This window comes from Mustela putorius, unplaced genomic scaffold, assembly GCF_011764305.1.
Source record: "Mustela putorius furo isolate JIRA1106 unplaced genomic scaffold, ASM1176430v1.1 tig00000785_pilon_pilon_pilon, whole genome shotgun sequence".
Classification (NCBI taxonomy): Eukaryota; Metazoa; Chordata; class Mammalia; order Carnivora; family Mustelidae; genus Mustela; species Mustela putorius.
The window spans coordinates 7813047-7829510 of NW_025421480.1; the positions used below are offsets into that span (position 1 = coordinate 7813047).

General features: G+C 53.8%; 1 protein-coding gene across 2 annotated transcripts in view; it reads left to right on the forward strand.

The window, feature by feature from the left end:
• Window positions 1–11154, forward strand: part of DESI2 (desumoylating isopeptidase 2) — a 42811-nt gene extending 31657 nt beyond the window's left edge. For both annotated transcript variants that reach the window (XM_045084665.1, XM_045084666.1), the window contains exons 4-5: window positions 1373–1514; window positions 7719–11154. In XM_045084665.1, coding sequence (XP_044940600.1) covers window positions 1373–1514; window positions 7719–7952 — 376 coding nt within the window. In that variant the 3' untranslated portion in view covers window positions 7953–11154. The remainder of the gene's footprint in view (window positions 1–1372; window positions 1515–7718) is intronic.
• Window positions 11155–16464: the final 5310 nt, after the last annotated feature.

Consider the following 16464-nt stretch of genomic DNA (forward strand, 5'->3'; position numbering starts at 1 on the left):
CTGTGGAGCCTGACCCAGGACTCGATCTCACAACCTGAGCTGAAATCAAGAGTCGGGACCCTTAACCGACTGGGCTACCCAGGTGCCCCATTCAGTAGGATTTTTTTTTTTAATCTTTTCATTTTTCCCAATGAAAGGGACACTGTTTATACATTTGAAATAATGGAGCAGTTGGTTAGCTGAGAAACTATTAGTAAGGTGTGTGTATATCACGTGTTTGGATACACCAAAATACTCTGGAGCCTTATGAGTAGTCAGCAGCACTGAGAATTTGAATGCTTGATAATCCAATTTCCATTTTTTAATGAAGGTTTGTATTTGAAGAGCTATTTAGAACCTTAGGTTCAAGCAGCTTTAAAGAAACTTCTGGGCCTGTGATCGTTAATCTGCCAAGTAAAAAGTGGTGAAATTGAGGTTATAACCTTGGAATTCAGGATAGGACGCAACTTTTTCTTTTTCTTTTTTAAGATTTTTATTTATTCATTTGACAGAGAGAGCACAAGCAAGGGGAGAGGCAGTGGGAGAGGGAGAAGCAGGCTCCCCGCTGAGCAGGGAGCCCGATGCAGGACTCAGTCCCAGGACCCTGGGATCATGACCTGAGCCAAAAGCAGACGCTTAACAACTGAGCCCCCCCAGGCGCCTCAAGGGCTACACATTTTTATCACTATGAAGTTCATCGGTTTTCTTGGCCGGTCACAGATTGGCTATAATGCCATCCTTAGGTTTCCCTTTTAACAGGACTACTGGTAAAGGGGTTTTCTAAGTATTTTCAGTTTTCTTGGATTCCTAACTTGTATGTGACTAAAATTCTGCTTTCTGTTGCATAATGTCTGTTGCAAGTCCAGGGTAGCTGGGAGTCAGGTACAGGGCGGTTATTTTTTAATTGGTGGGCTTGGTTGATTGGTTGGTTTTAATTCTGCTCACAGTGGCACAAAAGCAGATGACATAAAAGACAATTTCTGAACGTGACTGTGGCCAGCTCTTTAGGGGCTGGCGTAATTGAGCAGGAAAATTTGCGGCATGGATCTGGTTCTCTGATAACCTGACGGCGTACACAGGCCTTGGGAAATAACGTGTTCCCACATTTTTAATACACGACACACTGCTTCATCAAGAAAATGACTAGGTTTGCGTCTGTATGATTCAGAAGTAGCGCACCTCGGAGTTGATTGTAGGAGAGTCGAGCCTCCACAGAACTTTTGAAAAGTATCGCATTGACCTTGTAGTCGTGTTTGTTGTGGCTTTGTTAGGCCAGTCACAGTAGTCCCGGGAATAAGCCAGTCCTTAAACGTGCCCTTTAGAAATACTTAATACTTTAGAAATACTTCAGACTCACACGATCGTGTTTCTTTCCTCCTCCTTTTTCTTCAAGAGAAGCTGTGGTGTTAGGGAGCACGGACTTCCTGGAGGACGACATCGAGAAGATCGTGGAGGAGCTGGGCAAGGAGTACAAGGGCAACGCCTACCACCTCATGCACAAGAACTGCAATCACTTCTCCTCGGCGCTGTCGGAGGTGAGTGCCGCTTTCTCCGCAGATCCTTCGAGCAAAAGACGGCCCCGGCGTCCTCGCTGTCTGCTTTCGCCGCCGCCTGCGTGTCTCCTGTAAGCACAGTCCTTCGTGTCGGGGGAGCGTGGCGCCCCTTGTCCTGTCGGAATGAATGAGCTCCCTGAGCTCCGCGGCTTCCGAGTGGGCGCAGTTTCCGACCGTGCCCCCGACCACGCCGTGGCCGCGGGGAGAGGGCGCACCGATGACCCACGATCGTCTCCTCGGCTCCCGATTCATTTTCTTACAGCCTGGAACTTGCTCTTGAAAGAAAGCAAGGGCTGAGCGACGGCTGCCTCTCAGCCACGAGATTCTTCCTTTTCTGTTTCAGTTCCGGTGTGAGGTTTTGTCCCCCCAGCTCTGAAAATTGTTCCTAAGTCGTTTGTGTTGCCACTCTGGAAATTTCGTTCCGCCGGCTTACACACGGGCACGCACTTGCCTTGGGAGTTTTTGAGTCCCAAGTGGGAGATCGGAGCTAGATCAGAATCGTAGGACCTAGACACAGGAGACGGAGGGAAGAAATCACAAGATTAGGAAACAGGTCGAGCAGATTAACGGGCACTCGAGGAGCTTCCCAGTTCGCCGACTCTGGGCGGCCAGAGGCCGGGGCAGCGCCAGGCCCCGCAGGACCCGGACGGCGGGCAGGACAGGTGGAGCCACTGCCTCGGTGGCCTGAGCATGGGCGCCCGGCTCCCTGACTCCCCGGCCCTCGCAGCTGCCACAGCTCGGCTCTCGGACAGACCCATGGTGGGGACGCTGTGCTGCTTGGAGGATGCGTCCTGCGCCCGCCGCACGGAGGGTCCTGCCACGGTGCACGGAGTCGGCGTCTTCACATTCGCATGATCCCCGACGGTTCACCCGGGTGTGGAAGCCGGAGAGGCAGCACCAGTCTTGTCGACACGCTGACACTGTTGAGGTGACCCGGTTGCCTTTTGGGAACGAGAGAAGGTGGTTCAGATCCTTCTTGACACTGCTTGTCCCCTCATCCGGGGGCCCATAGGGATCCGTAAATGTTAAAATTGGCAGAGACAGTAGCAAGCACCCAATCCAGTCACCTCATGTGACAGGGCCGCTGTGCCCTCATCTGGGGTCTGGAGGAGCCGCTGGGCTGTCATCCGTTGTTACAGGGGAGGCAGCCTACACGATCTGGAACGGTCGATCCGGCCCCAGGAGACCCGGCGTCTGGATCCCCCGGCTGTTTCCGCCAGGCTGCAGACCTCAGGGGGACCAAGTGTGGCCCAGGTGATACCCGGATCTGTCCTCTCCTGCCGGCAAGAAGAGAAAAGCCCCCCAAATCCCCAAAATTGAGTTTGGAGGCAGCCCAAAGTGCTAAAACTTTTGTGTTGCTCTCTCCTCCTCGCGAGAGGGAATGTGGTTAAAAGGTTTCCAGGCCTGAGCCAAGTAGGAAGGGCAGCAGCGCGGACACCACACTGACTCTCTCCCTGCTGCTCGCATCCCTGCTCCCCTGCCCCAGCTGGGATCTCCCCGGACGGCCGCCACCTCTGTCTAAGGCTGCTGCTGGGAGACTGTGAGGGAGATGACGTGACAGAGACCATTTCCAGGGGGACTTCAAAGTATTAAAAAGCAGTTTTTAGATACTGATGAGCTCTTGTAACATCAGATGTCTGACCCATCGAGGTTGCTGATTATCCGGCCTGATGCGCACATTTTGTAGCAGGTTTTAAGAAAAGGCTTTAGGGAATACTTGCATGTTGCTTCCTGGCCTCAAGGCATCTCAGCCTCACTCCTGCCAGAAGAAATGCCGCGGCCTATTTTTATTTTTTTATTTTTTAATTCTGAATTCACAATCCTAATTGGCTGGGCTTGACTCGTAGACTGAAACCCGGTGCCATCTGCCACCCTCCCTGCTATACTGAGAGGTAGAGGCTCAGGGAACGGGACTTGGCCCTGGGGACCATTGCAGGTCAGGACACTGTCCTCGGACCCCTACACCATGAAAGTTAGGGACGCTGACCGGCCGGCCTGGCTCCCTTGCAGATGCCCCTGGGAAGGGCTTTTTCCTGCTGGGACTGGCTGCGTTGAGTTGCTCATCAGCTTCGAGTTTCCAATATGGGGAATGATTGAATCCGTAACCAGTGATTCTTGCCAAAACTGCAAGTGGGGGGAAAGCCCATCACCAGGACTGTGAGCCCCTGCTGCTCCCGACGCCCCCCTCCCCAGGTGCTTCAGGGTGGCTCCGGCCACGACTGGTGCGGTTGGGAACTGGCAGCCAGACGGCCCTCCTCCCGCAGACACGGCCCCATCTTCTCTAGGCTGTTTGCTAGGTAAGTGGTCAGGGTAGAGGGAGTGGCTGTATGAACCCATTTTGAAATTTTCTGAAAACTCAGGATTTTACCCTGACAAATCCCTAAACATGATATGGCTGTCTAGTTCAGGTACATAAAAATATTTCCAATAAGAACTCTTTGTCCCTCCTGTGCTCATCCTTTTCAGATCAGAAAGAGGGCTGGATGAGAGCAGGGACAATTTTAAAAAGTAAAGTTAGGATTGCTAAACGGCACACGCTGATTTCACAACAAGAACAAACAAGCCCCAAACCGCAGCCCCTCAGGAGGAGAGAAGTGGAGCGGCCGTCATCACCTTTCTTGTCCAACACCGCGCCTTCCCTTGTCCTAAAGAAAAACACTGCGCTCGGCCTCTCTGGGCCGCTGCGAGGACCTGGAGCCCACCGGGCTGCCGCCCTGTTCCTACACCTGCCGCACGCGGCTTCCACACCTGCGAGGCCCACAACCTGGCATCACGGACAAACAGCTCTTTGGATCCGACCGTCTCTAGGCAGACCCTCCGGAACCAAGATTCAGCCGGTTTTCCAGGCTCGATTGGAAACCCTTGGGCAGAAGCCCCGTCTTCTCGTGCGTTTGGTGGCTGGGGCCCGAGAGTGCAGACCGGGCTGCTTCTCCACAGCAGACCTTTGTTTCTCACCATTCTGGAGGCCAGGGGTCCGAGGTCGAGGCTCTGGCAGATTCAGTGACTGGTGAGGTCTGTGTCGTGGGTCACAGGCGGGAGAGGTGGGAGGCACTCAGATCCCTGGTTGGCGCACTAATCTGTGCCCCAGGGCCGAGCCCCCCAAAGGCCCCTCTTCCATGCACGATAGTGGATGGTGGCAGCACGCCAGCTTAGAGGGGACAGAAAGCTTCGGTCTAGAGCAAGGCCCTTGGTGCTCACTCCCAGAGACAGAGTGCAGTGGCTGGAGACCTTTTAACCCAGACTGCCTGACCCGTGTGCCCTGCTTGGGGTGCCCTGACAGCATAAACTGACTGTTCTAAGGGTAACCCGCGTGCCCTCTGGGGTTTTACTTTCTGGGTGTGTTCCCCGTCATGACATTGCTTCGGGCCTAAAAACCTCTTTGGGCCGACTTCGGGTTCCTGGCCAGATCATGCAGGTTCTGAATGATGCGTCCGACCCGGTAAAGATGGTTCGTACCGACACTAAAGGTGGGCGCCACCCGGCTTTCTAAAATGAACCTCGATGCTTAGTGGGATTTGTTTTAACTGGCGTAAGGCCAGGAACCCTAAAGGGTATAACCGAAATCAATACTTCAGGTTCAACAAAAGAGAGAAGTTCTCCGTCTCGTAAGAGAAACGCTGTGAACAGACCGGACGACCCAAGAAAAGACGGACAAATCCCTAGAAACACTGTCTTCTGAGGCGGAATTATAAGGAATAGAAAATCTGGCTAGACCTTTTACTACTGAGGAGATTGCATCAAAAACCTCCCGGCAGACAAAAGTCTAAGACCAGACAGCTTGACTGGTGAATTCTACCGAACTTCATTCAAGGATTTAATACCTAATCTCCAACCTTTCCCTAAAAAAGAAAGAGGAGGGAACACTTCCACACTCCTTCTGTGAGGCCAGCAACACCCCGATACCAAAACCGGACAAGGACACCACAAAAAAGGAAAATCACAGGCCAACATCCCGGATGAACAGAGATGCAGAAACCCTCAATAGAATAGACCAAGCCAGAGCCAACACTACATTAAGAGGATTCTACACCAGGATCAGGTGGGACTTTTCCCAGGGACTCAAGGGTAGTTCCACATTTGCAGATCAGTCAGTGTGATACGCCACCTTAAAGTGAAAAATCAAAATCATTTGATCATCTCAGTAGGTCCAGAAAAGCACTCGACAAAATTCAACATCTGCTTAACAATAATTTTCTCTCCGTGAAGTGGGTAGAGCGGTAACTACCTCACCACATTAAAGGCCGAAAGCGACAGGCCCACAGTGCCCGTCGTACATGGTGGGGAAAGATCCAGAACAAGACGGGGGCGGCCTCCTGCCCTTCCACATAGCGCTGGACCAGCTCTCCCTGGGCGTCTGTCTCTTCGCCCCCAGCGAGTGTGTGTCGGTGGGGGGATTTCTACAAGGGGAATTACTGGTTGAAGTAATTTTGCTCCGTAAGCCACCACCCACCGTAAGAAGTGTGTTTTACATCTGGATGCAGCAGGTACACGGGCGTACGTAATGCATTTAGTGTCACAGCTGGCCCTCCTCTCTTCAGACTTCAAGTCACGATGCTGAATGACTCATGGATGGACTCGAAGTTTCGAGACGTTGGCTTGGCAGAGGACCAGCACGCCTCTGAGAGGGTCGGGGGGAGAGGGACTGGTCCCAGACTGGACTCCGCCACCAAGAACTCAGCCCACGGGTGTGGCCTGTCGCAGCACGATCCACCTACCAGAACAGGAGGCTGTCGTTCTTCATACCATGTTTTCGGCTGATCAGGCCACACCACCGGGCGTTGGGAAGAAGGTAGCTCATTGGGTAGAACCAGGACTTGGGAAGTAGTTTGGAGGAAGGGACTAGTCCGCGGTGGCTGTCGCTGCCCCGCACGGTGCTCGCCACGCCTCTGCGCTTCCCCTGCAGCTGTGTGGGTGTCCCTCCCCGGTTCATCTCGGCTCTGAAATACAACGTAAAACTTGCTTGCCTGGGTTTCTGACGGTAGAGAGACGGGAGTGGTATCGTGTAAGGTGACCCCTCAGCTTCCCCCCAGATCCAGTTCACGGACATGTTTCTCATGTATTTGTTTTTTAAAGATTCTATTTGAAAGAGCACGAGCGGAGGGGCAGAGGGAGAGAGAGAAGCAGACTCAGTCCCCACTGAGCTGGGAGCCTGACGTGGGGCTCAATCCCACGTCCCCGAGATCATGACCCGTGCTGAAGGCAGCCGCTTCACTAATCGAGCCACCCAGGCGCCTCTCCCAGATAACTTTGAGTACTGTCTCTCTGTGCTGCCTGGCGGGTGACCGAATTTGGTCAGAACAATGCCACCACTTCCCTAAGTGAGACTTGCCCTGTGGTTAAGTCAGAGACGTTGTATGTGAGGAAAAGTGACGTTTGTCAGGGAAGGCTACCCCTTCAGAGAGAGGAGATACCTTGCTTAATTACAGGTCCTGGTTTGTTTATATTTTAGTGATTTTTGGACTATGATACTTTGACATCTTTTCCGGAGTCACCAGCTAAGATAAGATGTCCGGATCCTAGCCTGTGACTGTGACGTGACTGGAGGCGAAACTGCCAGGAGGACAGGGCAGGGCAAGGGTCGGGGGTGGGGGCTCAGGAAGCCCAACATTGCCTGCGGACAGGCAGGAGCGTTAATAAAGAGTCAAGTTCACTGTGGAAGACCCAATTCTCACTCTCTGAGATAGGTGGCCCGTGGCTTGTGGCTCCGGAGTCCTAAGGACAGGGTCAGGGCAGGAAGTGGGCAGAGAGCCACACACCATCAGCCAGAGGGACCCTCCTGGCCCCACGTCGCCCCCGCCACCCCCAGCGGAGTCTGCAGACAAAAGGCAGCCGGCCATTGTGGCCTCGTCCTGGGCACGGCCCTACTCCTGCCCCGGACTCCCGAAGCCAGGGCTGCGTCTGGGGAGATGGGCTTTCTCAGCTGATGCGAGTGCTTTGGGAGAAGTGGGTCAGGGACAGAAGTCCACGGGGTAGAGAGAGATGCAGAGAGCGAGCTCCTCGAACAAGGCTCCGCAGAAAGGGGGGATGGGGCTGCCGGGAGGGCCCAGGCTCCCAAGGCAGGTGCCGCGTGTCCCCGGAGGCCCGGGTGCAAGGTTTCCGGGGCACCCCTGCCTCCCCCACTCCCTGGCACCGGGCCAGGCCCACGTCATCCTTCTCACCTAACCCGACACCCTTTGTCGTCCGCAGATCCTCTGCGGGAAAGAGATCCCTCGCTGGATCAACCGACTGGCCTACTTCAGCTCCTGCATTCCCTTCCTACAGAGCTGCCTCCCCAAGGAGTGGCTCACGCCCGCGGCCCTGCAGTCCAGCGTCAGCCAGGAGCTGCAGGACGAACTGGAGGAGGCCGAGGACGCCGCCGCGTCCGCCTCCGTGGCCAGCGCCACGGCCGGCCCCAGGCCCGGGCGCCACACCAAACTCTAAGCGTCTCCAAAGCCCCCCCCCCAAGAGCTGTCTCGGACAGGGGACGGTCAGCTAGAGAAAAGTACAAGAGCACGCGTCCTCTGGACATTCTGTATGCAAAGATGGCTCTCCCCCCCCATCCCAGTTTTTCAGCTCAGGATTATATTTGTAATCAAAAGAATCACTCGGCGCAGGAGGGAGAACTTTGTATGAAGCCGCCCTCTGGTTTTTTTTACCCACTTGTAAATTTGGATTTCCTTCTGTTTTATACGAGCTCTGTTCAGTTATGTTTACAGTATTTTGTATCGCTGTTTACAAATCGTGCATGGACTCCTGCCACCGTGGAAGAAGGAAGCATTCGCGGCCCCAGCGGGCGAGGCGAGCCAGCTCTGTAGCCTCCCGACGGCAGCCGGAGCTGCGCTGGGGCCCCCAGGCACGCGACAGGTCCCAGAGCAGCCAGTCACTGTCCCCTGCTTACGAGTGGTCTTTTAGGTTCGTGTTTGGTTTGTCCATGTTCGGGACGCAGTGGGGAAGGAGCACCCGGGGCTGAGGGCGGTGGCTCGCAGCCCCGCAAGGGAGCGCGGTCCCCAGGCAGATCCAGGCCAGGGAGGTGGGGGGGGGGGAAGGGGGGACAGTTGCATCCCAAATACTGGTCCAGCTCAGCAGGCAGGCCCCTTCCTGTGTCCGTCCGGCTCAGACACCTCGGATTCTGTCGTTAAGTTCGTTTTCGTTGAAGATTCCCTTGCTGGTCACTGAGGAGTATTTTTGCACACGCGCTGGGGGCCTCACCTGCATCCACTACCCTCCCCGCCCCGCGCTGCGACGCCGGGGGGTGCGGGTGGGGCGGGGGGGGGGTCCAGGCGACAACCTTCTGAGTAGCCGTGTGAGGTGACGTGCAGCTGCTTTCTTACTGGTCGGGCCGCCTGTTACATGAGACCTTGAGAACCGGGGGCTGAAGTAACACCGTCCAGCGAGCGACTCCGCCGTCCCGCGGTCTTACCTACCATTCGCGACCGAGCGCGTCGGAGGCCGCGGCTCGTGATGGGAGTCGTGTCCCCTCATCATAGGAAACCGAGTCTCGTTGACTTTTTGTTGGAAGATATTCGTGTGTCTTAAAAGTCATCTTTTTCTGTTCTCTCAGATGTGTCTCTTACAGAACCTGCTCTGAGGGAGAACTTGGCTGCCACGGACGGGTCCTCATTAGCAAGGACTCGGTGTGCGCAGGCTGCTTCCCGTTTGACCCCTGGACGTAAGAGCCAAGTCATTACGTGTCAGATTCAATTTTTCTGCCTTAAGAATGAATGTCCTACATAGAATATTGGATGCAGCGTAGAAGTAGATCCGAGGCAGTGACTTCAGCTCTGTCGAGACGGTTAGTTTCAAAGGCACCTGCTCTCACGCAGACTTCTCGATTGGGTTGTTTGCTAGAGCGCTTTGTGAAGATCCATCCCTTTCAGTAAAGGACGTTTTTAACTTTTCCATTCAGCTGATTTTGATTCATTTTTACCAACTGAAGCACACGCTGTTCCTAGGGAAACCAAACCTTGGGTTAGAAGCTTTGACCCGAGGAAAATGAAGCCACTTAACCTAATTTACGCTTCTGACTGTTCCGTTTCTGGAGAGGAAAGCCTCGGCCATTCTGCCCTTGGTTCTTCAGAGGGTGCAGAGGGCTGGTTTCAGAGACGAGACGCGGCCGAAGGAGGGAAGGAGTATATGGTCTTTGTGAGAAGTGGACTCGGTTCAGGCCTCAAAAGGAGATTTAGAATCAAACACTAAGACTCTGGCCAGGTATGTGTTCCCTCAGAGGAGAGCCCTAGCGCCAGAAGCCAAGGGAGTGGAAAGTGTCGGAGGCAGTTTGCTTGGGATTTTTTTAAATACGGTGGTGGGTGACGGTTGTTTCCTGTCCATTCCGGTGGACGTGATTTTAGTCTGCGCTGCTGACCCGCATGAAGGAGTGGCCGCCCGTTAGACCCCTCTAGAACGCCAGGGACATCCCGTCAGTGCTTAGCCGGAGCCCAGCGCCTCGCGCACAAATGATTTCTCCATCGTCCTGTTGTATTTACTTTCATCTGCGGCATTTGGAGTGAAAAATAGCGTGAAGGGGCCTGGTAGAAATAAATAGTGGCCTGAGGCTGCTCCTCATAGTAGCAGTCATCAGCCAAAATCCTGGGTGTGAGATTGCTTGCCGTCCAGGGGTACTTGAGGTTGAAAAAGAAAGAAACGTCTTTACTTTCGAAACTCTCATTTAAACTAGTTCCCCTCTATAGTTCAAAGTTGCGGTTGGACTTATGGACTAGCACTTAACCAGCTCTTCCTTGCCCCTTGTTCTCGGCCTGTTCAGAAAAATCCGTGTCCATTAGGGTACATATGACGTGGCGGAGTTAGAGATGCTCTTTGTAGTGGGAACCAAGCGAAACACATTTCTCACGGTGGGTTGGACAGTGACAGACTGTGGGGGCGGTCAGAGCTTCTGGTTTCTGTTGGTTTTCAGTGCCCTTGCTTGGGTCGGTCGGTTTGTTTTGTCAACCCTAAGAAGGGGGCATCGGCTTTGGAAAGTGGCCTCTGGAACTGCAGGAGGAGGTGCGGAGAGAGGCTCCTGCGGAGGCCTGCCCCCAGCCGGCCGCCGCTCTGCCCCCAGCAGTAGCGCCCAGCTCCCTTCACCAGCATCTGTACAGAGCAGGGAGGCCCGGGGTTCGCCGATGGGCGCCTTCGTGTGTGCCAGAAGAGTCCTCGCTGCACGTGCTGCGGGACTCCGTGTCCGTGGCTTCTCTCCATCACGAAACGGGTAGAAACACACTCACTGCTTCAGGGCTCGAATCTGTGTTGTCTTCTTATGGCTCCGTTTCTGCAAGATACTCGGTCGTTTCGATCCGTGCTGTATTTCCTTTGGGTTTTGTTCCGCAAGCTGGCCACGCTGCCGCGGCGTCCCCTTCCCTTCCGTTCGGTCTTAGGGTGCGGCTCAGTCATCAGACTCGCCTTGTCTACGCAGTCCATACACATCTTCACTGTTCGAGAGGTGTTACAGCTGTTAAAGAATCTTCATGAACCTGAAGATCATTTCTTGTGAAGTTGAATGCAAATGTACGGTCATTCATAGTGTTTATATATATATAAAAAAAAAAAATACCAGGAATTTCACTTTTGCTACCTTGATATAGCATTGGGCTATCATGTTAACAACATTGAAATACATCAATTTATTAAAAAATACTTTTATAAGAAATGTTTCCTAGTGCTTTCTGACTACAGCTGTGGTGCGGTGGGCGGTGACTCTTAAAACCCCAGGCTGCCATCTGCTCTGTGGATGCGGTCGGCGCTCCGGTCAACCCACGCGCTGACTCACGTGCTTCCCTCAAGCCCAAGTCCACTGGCCAAGTCCTTTGCTCCCAGAGAGCATGGCCACACTCCTCACAGCGGCGGCGGGTATCCGCGCCCCAGCTCCTGGGCCATGGGAGCAGGCTGGGAGGGAAGACACATCCTCTCTGCTCTGCGCCCAGAGCGCAGGGGGGTGGCCCGCAGAGGAAGAGCCCCCGCTGCACACGCGGGCTCCCTCTTCCCCGTAAACCTGCTCCGCTTCTGTCTAGCGCATTCAGCATGGCCCTGCCCTTCTCCGCTGGCTTTTTTGTACCTAGCCGAGTAGCATGTCCCTCCACTAACTCGAAAACTCTTAAATTAAGTACTGTTTAACTGCTGGCAGCCCCCTCCCTGCTAAAAAGGAATGACGGACAGGCATGTGCTCTCCCCTCAAGCACGGGGACCGAAGGGAACCTCCCCCCCCCTCCCAGTGCCCCATCTGAGTAGGTTCCGAACAGCCTCCAACAAGTTGGTCGCAAACTCAGATCTGGTCAAGCAGCTGGTCTTGCCTACAGAGAAGATGCCGAGTACACGGAGAAACAATAGCTCCTTTTCCCCGTTACCCTCCCCAAGTTCTCACTACCCAGACCCTGACCTTGTTCTGAGTCTGCAGAAATCTGTGCTAATAAAGATGAATGGCTTCGGCTGTACTTCCAAGAGGTAACTTGGATGCAGGCAGCTACCCGTTTCCTTACAGATTCTGAGCCCAGAGAACTGCTGAGCCCTCTCAGACTCCTACCTTTGATCCTTTCCCCCAAAAACAACATCCTCCCCAAGAAGATGGCACCTTGACCCTACCCTGGGCAGTGGGCATGGTCTCCTTCTTCTCAGCACCAAGGAGGGGAGCTAACGGGAGTTAAGAAGGGCCTTCTCCCAACTTGGTCATGCAGGCATTCTGTTCCAGAGGCTGGACGGGCGTACCTGTACCCTGCAGCCATGTCCCGATGGGGAGGGCTCTACAGCCCCAATCTGGAACGTTCCATTCCCATGCTGTTGAGCACAGTAGAGCCCTGTACCCAGAGCTCCTCTGTGACCCCCTCATTCGGGAGCAGTTGCCTGTTTCCACCAAACACTTCTGGCTACTCAGCCGGCCCAGCTAGGGGAGCCAGTGGCTACCACACTAGCGTCCTCACCCCCTAACCCCCAGCGATTGGTGGGAGCTAGTGCCTGAGCAACCTTCAGATGCTCCAGAAGCTGCTGCCATGCAGAGGTAGCCCAACAGGCTGGCCTAGCTTTGCGGACAGGTGGACCTGGGAATATGGTCGGCAAAGCCAGAAGCCAGACCCCTCAGGTGGAGGGGGTTACAACCCGCTCTGCTGGCTCTGCTGGGAAAGGGATATGCACTGGGCAGGGCAGCAGAAAATTAGACAAGGACAAGTTACTCTGTCCGCCTGGGGCCCTGTCTATGTGATTATCCACCCAAATGGGGACTGGGGTTTTGAGGTCACCAAACCGAAGCAAGAAAGACTAAGGCAAGCAGGGCTACCAGACTCGGCCCTAATCAAAGACAGAAGGACCCTGCAGCCTCCTGCTCCCCCCCCCCCCGCCCCACCAGGGTCAGCGGGTGGGTGCCATGGAGAGGCCCTCGCAGAGGCCCCTGGTGGGCAGCCGACAATCCACAGAAGACCAGCATCTCTGCAAAAAAAAGTCACTTTGGGGGCACCTGGGTGGCTCAATGGGTTGGGCCTCTGCCTTCGGCTCAGGTCATGATCTCAGGGTCCTGGGATCGAGCCCTGCATCAGGCTCTCTGCTCAGCAAGGAGCCTGCTTTCCTCTCTCTCTCTCTGCCTACTTGTGACCTCTGTCAAATGAATAAATAAAGTCTTAAAAAAAAAAAAGTCACTTTGCATCTGTCAGTGGATTTTGTAGACCAGACAAAAGAGAAATGGTCTTACTCTAGCCCTGCTGTGTGCACCTCCCATCTGTGCAATCTGTGCAGGACCCGGTACTCTGCACCACTGACTGCACCGAGCCTGCCCCGCCGCTTGGGCCCCTCCTACTGGGACTCCAGTCTGCAGCAGGCAGACTGCTTCCTCTGCTTCCTCTGGAGCCCAGCTGTCCCCTGCAGGTGCGCACTCCCAGCCTGTGCCCCCTCCCCCCGCACCTGCCATTGCTGCTTCCAACACCTCCTCCTCCTCCGTCCCAAACCACCAGCTCTGCGCCGCTGGTGTCACGATATCATGCAAGATTCCCAAACCAGCAGCTCCGCTGAGCCCGTGTTCCCTGGTGACCCTCAGCGCGGCCATCTGCTCTCCCTCCTCCTGCCTACCTTCCCCTCCACCACGTTCCTGTCCTCATTCATTTGCAAGGACTCCAGTCACAGCCATCCTGTACCCTGGCCCTGTGTTTCTCCCCCCGGTCTCTGTTGCCACGGGGGTGGGACAGTGCCTCCTGCAAGACAGTCCACAGTCATTGCCACGTCAAAGGTCCCCACACATCTTGCCTCCAGGGGGTAGCTGGTGGTCCCCTGGTTGAGAACCAGGGTCAAGGTCTCTGCCCCACTTCCACCGGCACTCCAACCTTGACCGTGTCCCCACCGCGACTGACCCTCTTCTAAGTCTTTGCCCACCGGGCCCGCACGGCTCTGATGCTCCGGATAACACCGTACCCCCTGTCACTTCAGATGTCCCCCATGTCCTCACACACGTCAGCTGAGACCCTCCCTGTGTGCTTCCTCCAACAGAGACAGCGGAGGCAGCTGTCAGGGCTCAGGTGCCGGTCACAAGTAGTAGCTCCCAGGTGACCCCAACCTCTGTCTGACTTAGCGACCGATCACAGGTTCCCTTTCTTAAGTCCAGCTGATTTGCTGGAGCAGCTGACAGAACTCGGGAAACATTTACTTAGTTTTACCGTTGACTAAAGGACATGATAAAGAATGAGGAGATACATAGGGCGAATCTGGGAGGGTCCCGAGTGCAGGAAATCTGTCCCCGTGGAGCTGGAATGTGTCACCCTCTCGCCCGAGGAAGTATCCACACGCACCCCGACCCCCACCCAGAGGCTCTCCCAACCCTGTGCCATCGGGATTTCTACGGAGGATTCTTCAAGCAGGCGGGGCTGATCACCACTCCATTTTCAGCCCCTGCCCCTCTCTGGGTAAGTGGGGGTGAGGAGGGCTGCGAATTCCAAGCGTCTAATCATGGCTTGGCCTTTCAGCCGACCCGCCCCCGTCCGGGAGCCCACGCAGAGCCACCTCAGGAGAACGGGAGTTGCTCCTCGTGCTCTCACCACGTCGGACGGACAGGGGTTTCAGGCGCCCGTGTCGGGAACCAGGGGCAAAGCCCGCTGTATCTGTCTTCTATGACCTCACAACCTCCAATTTCCCAGTCTACAAACTCACCTGAATTTGTAATCGGAGTCATTGTCCCTGTCCCAATGGGAGAAGGTCTCTTAGTCTTTCCAAAGACCAGTCCCCCCCTCGCCACTGGATCCCGGGCTCCCCCATCTGCCAGGCACTTGCCCCAACACGTCCCCCCACCCCCCCATCCTGAACTCTGTCCTCATCATCCCTTTGCTTTTCTTCATGGTTTTTACACCCACATTTTCATCCCTAGACGGCATGTCATTTGGTTTTACTTACTTTAAAACATTATACAAATGGAATCCCACTGTGAATGTTTTCCTGTGATTTTTTAAATTCCATCTATTTTTTTGAATTCGTGCACATGAGTATGTGTAGTGATACTTCATTCATTTTCATTGCTGTATAGTATTCTGTCGTACAAATATACCATTTTATTTATCGATTCGACTTTTTTTTTTTTAAGATTTTATTTATTTATTTATTTATTTAACAGAGATCACAAGTAGGCAGAGGGAGAGAGATAGTGGGAAGCTGGCTCCCCACTGAGCAGAGAGCCTGATGCGGGGCTCGATCCCAGGACTCCTGGATCATGTCCTGAGCCAAAGGCAGAGGCTTTAACCCACTGAGCCACCCAGGCGCCCTTATCAATTCGACTCTTAATGGATATCTGGGGCATTTCCGGTTTACTGCCCTTAGAGCGATGCTTCTGTGACTATTACAATGCATGTCTCCTGCTGCTTGTGGAGAGATGTCTCCCTGAAGGGAATCGCAAGGCTGTAGAGAGTGTTCCTGCCCAACTTGATTCATGTAGAAGAAACAAGGCCATCTTCTTATTATCCTTTTATTAAATAAAATCCTCTCTCCGCCTGCTAACCAAACAGAGCTCCATAGCCTAGCTATTTTCTAATCATGTTATATAATGAAATTTCAGATCCTGGCCTTTAAAAAAAAAATTTTTTTTTCATTATTAACTGAAGGAGTCAAAGAGGTGAGAACTGTATCGTATGCCCACACGGCCGCCAGGAAGGAAATCACTCGAGACACAAAAGCAGTTCAAAGAGTCCGAGTGGCGTGGTTGGAAGAAGGTTCTGCAGCAGGTCTGGTTCTAAGTGGACCCGTGTGAACGTTCATAGCTGTTTGCAGCTCTGTTCGAGCAGCGGGGCCTCCGGGGGACAGCTGCGTCTGCTAGCACTTTATTATCTTAGGTGAGAATTCGCTGGTTTACGTACAGTGTTGCAAAGGGCAAGTCAGTCTTCCTCCAGGCGACTTCTCTACCACATGCGTTTTGGAGAAACCAAAGCCCCTGCTTAGAGATCTTGTTTAACAAACCAGCCCAAAGTTCTCCTGTCCTCCTGTCAGCACCGGGTCACCGAAATTATTTTCCCAAGGGGCTGCAACGCTGTCCAGTCCCACCAGCAGAAGATTCTCGTCCCGACACTCCACACCCTTGCCAATACCTGATACCGACTGACTCTCCGGGGCTGGTCACCAATCTGGCCAGCGGAAATCGGCACCTAAGTGTGCTTTTGATCAGCATTTTCCTGATTATTAGTAGGATTGAGACTCTTAAGGGTTTCTGGGCTAAGTACTTATGTCTCCTTTTCTGTGAAATGTCTGTCCTACCCTTTGTCTGTTTTTCTACTGGGTTACGTGTCTTTTTCTTGCTGATTCGTAGGAAATAGTAACATATTCTGGCTACTCTTCTTTGATGGTTCTGTGTCTTAAAGACATATTCTCCCAGCTGGAGACTTCGTTCACTATCTTTCTGGTGTGTTTGAAGAAACTGAAGTTCATTTTAAAGTAGTCAGAAATAAAGGTGCCTGGGTGGCTCAGTCATTAAGTGTCTGACTTCAGCTCAGGTCATGATCCCAGTGTC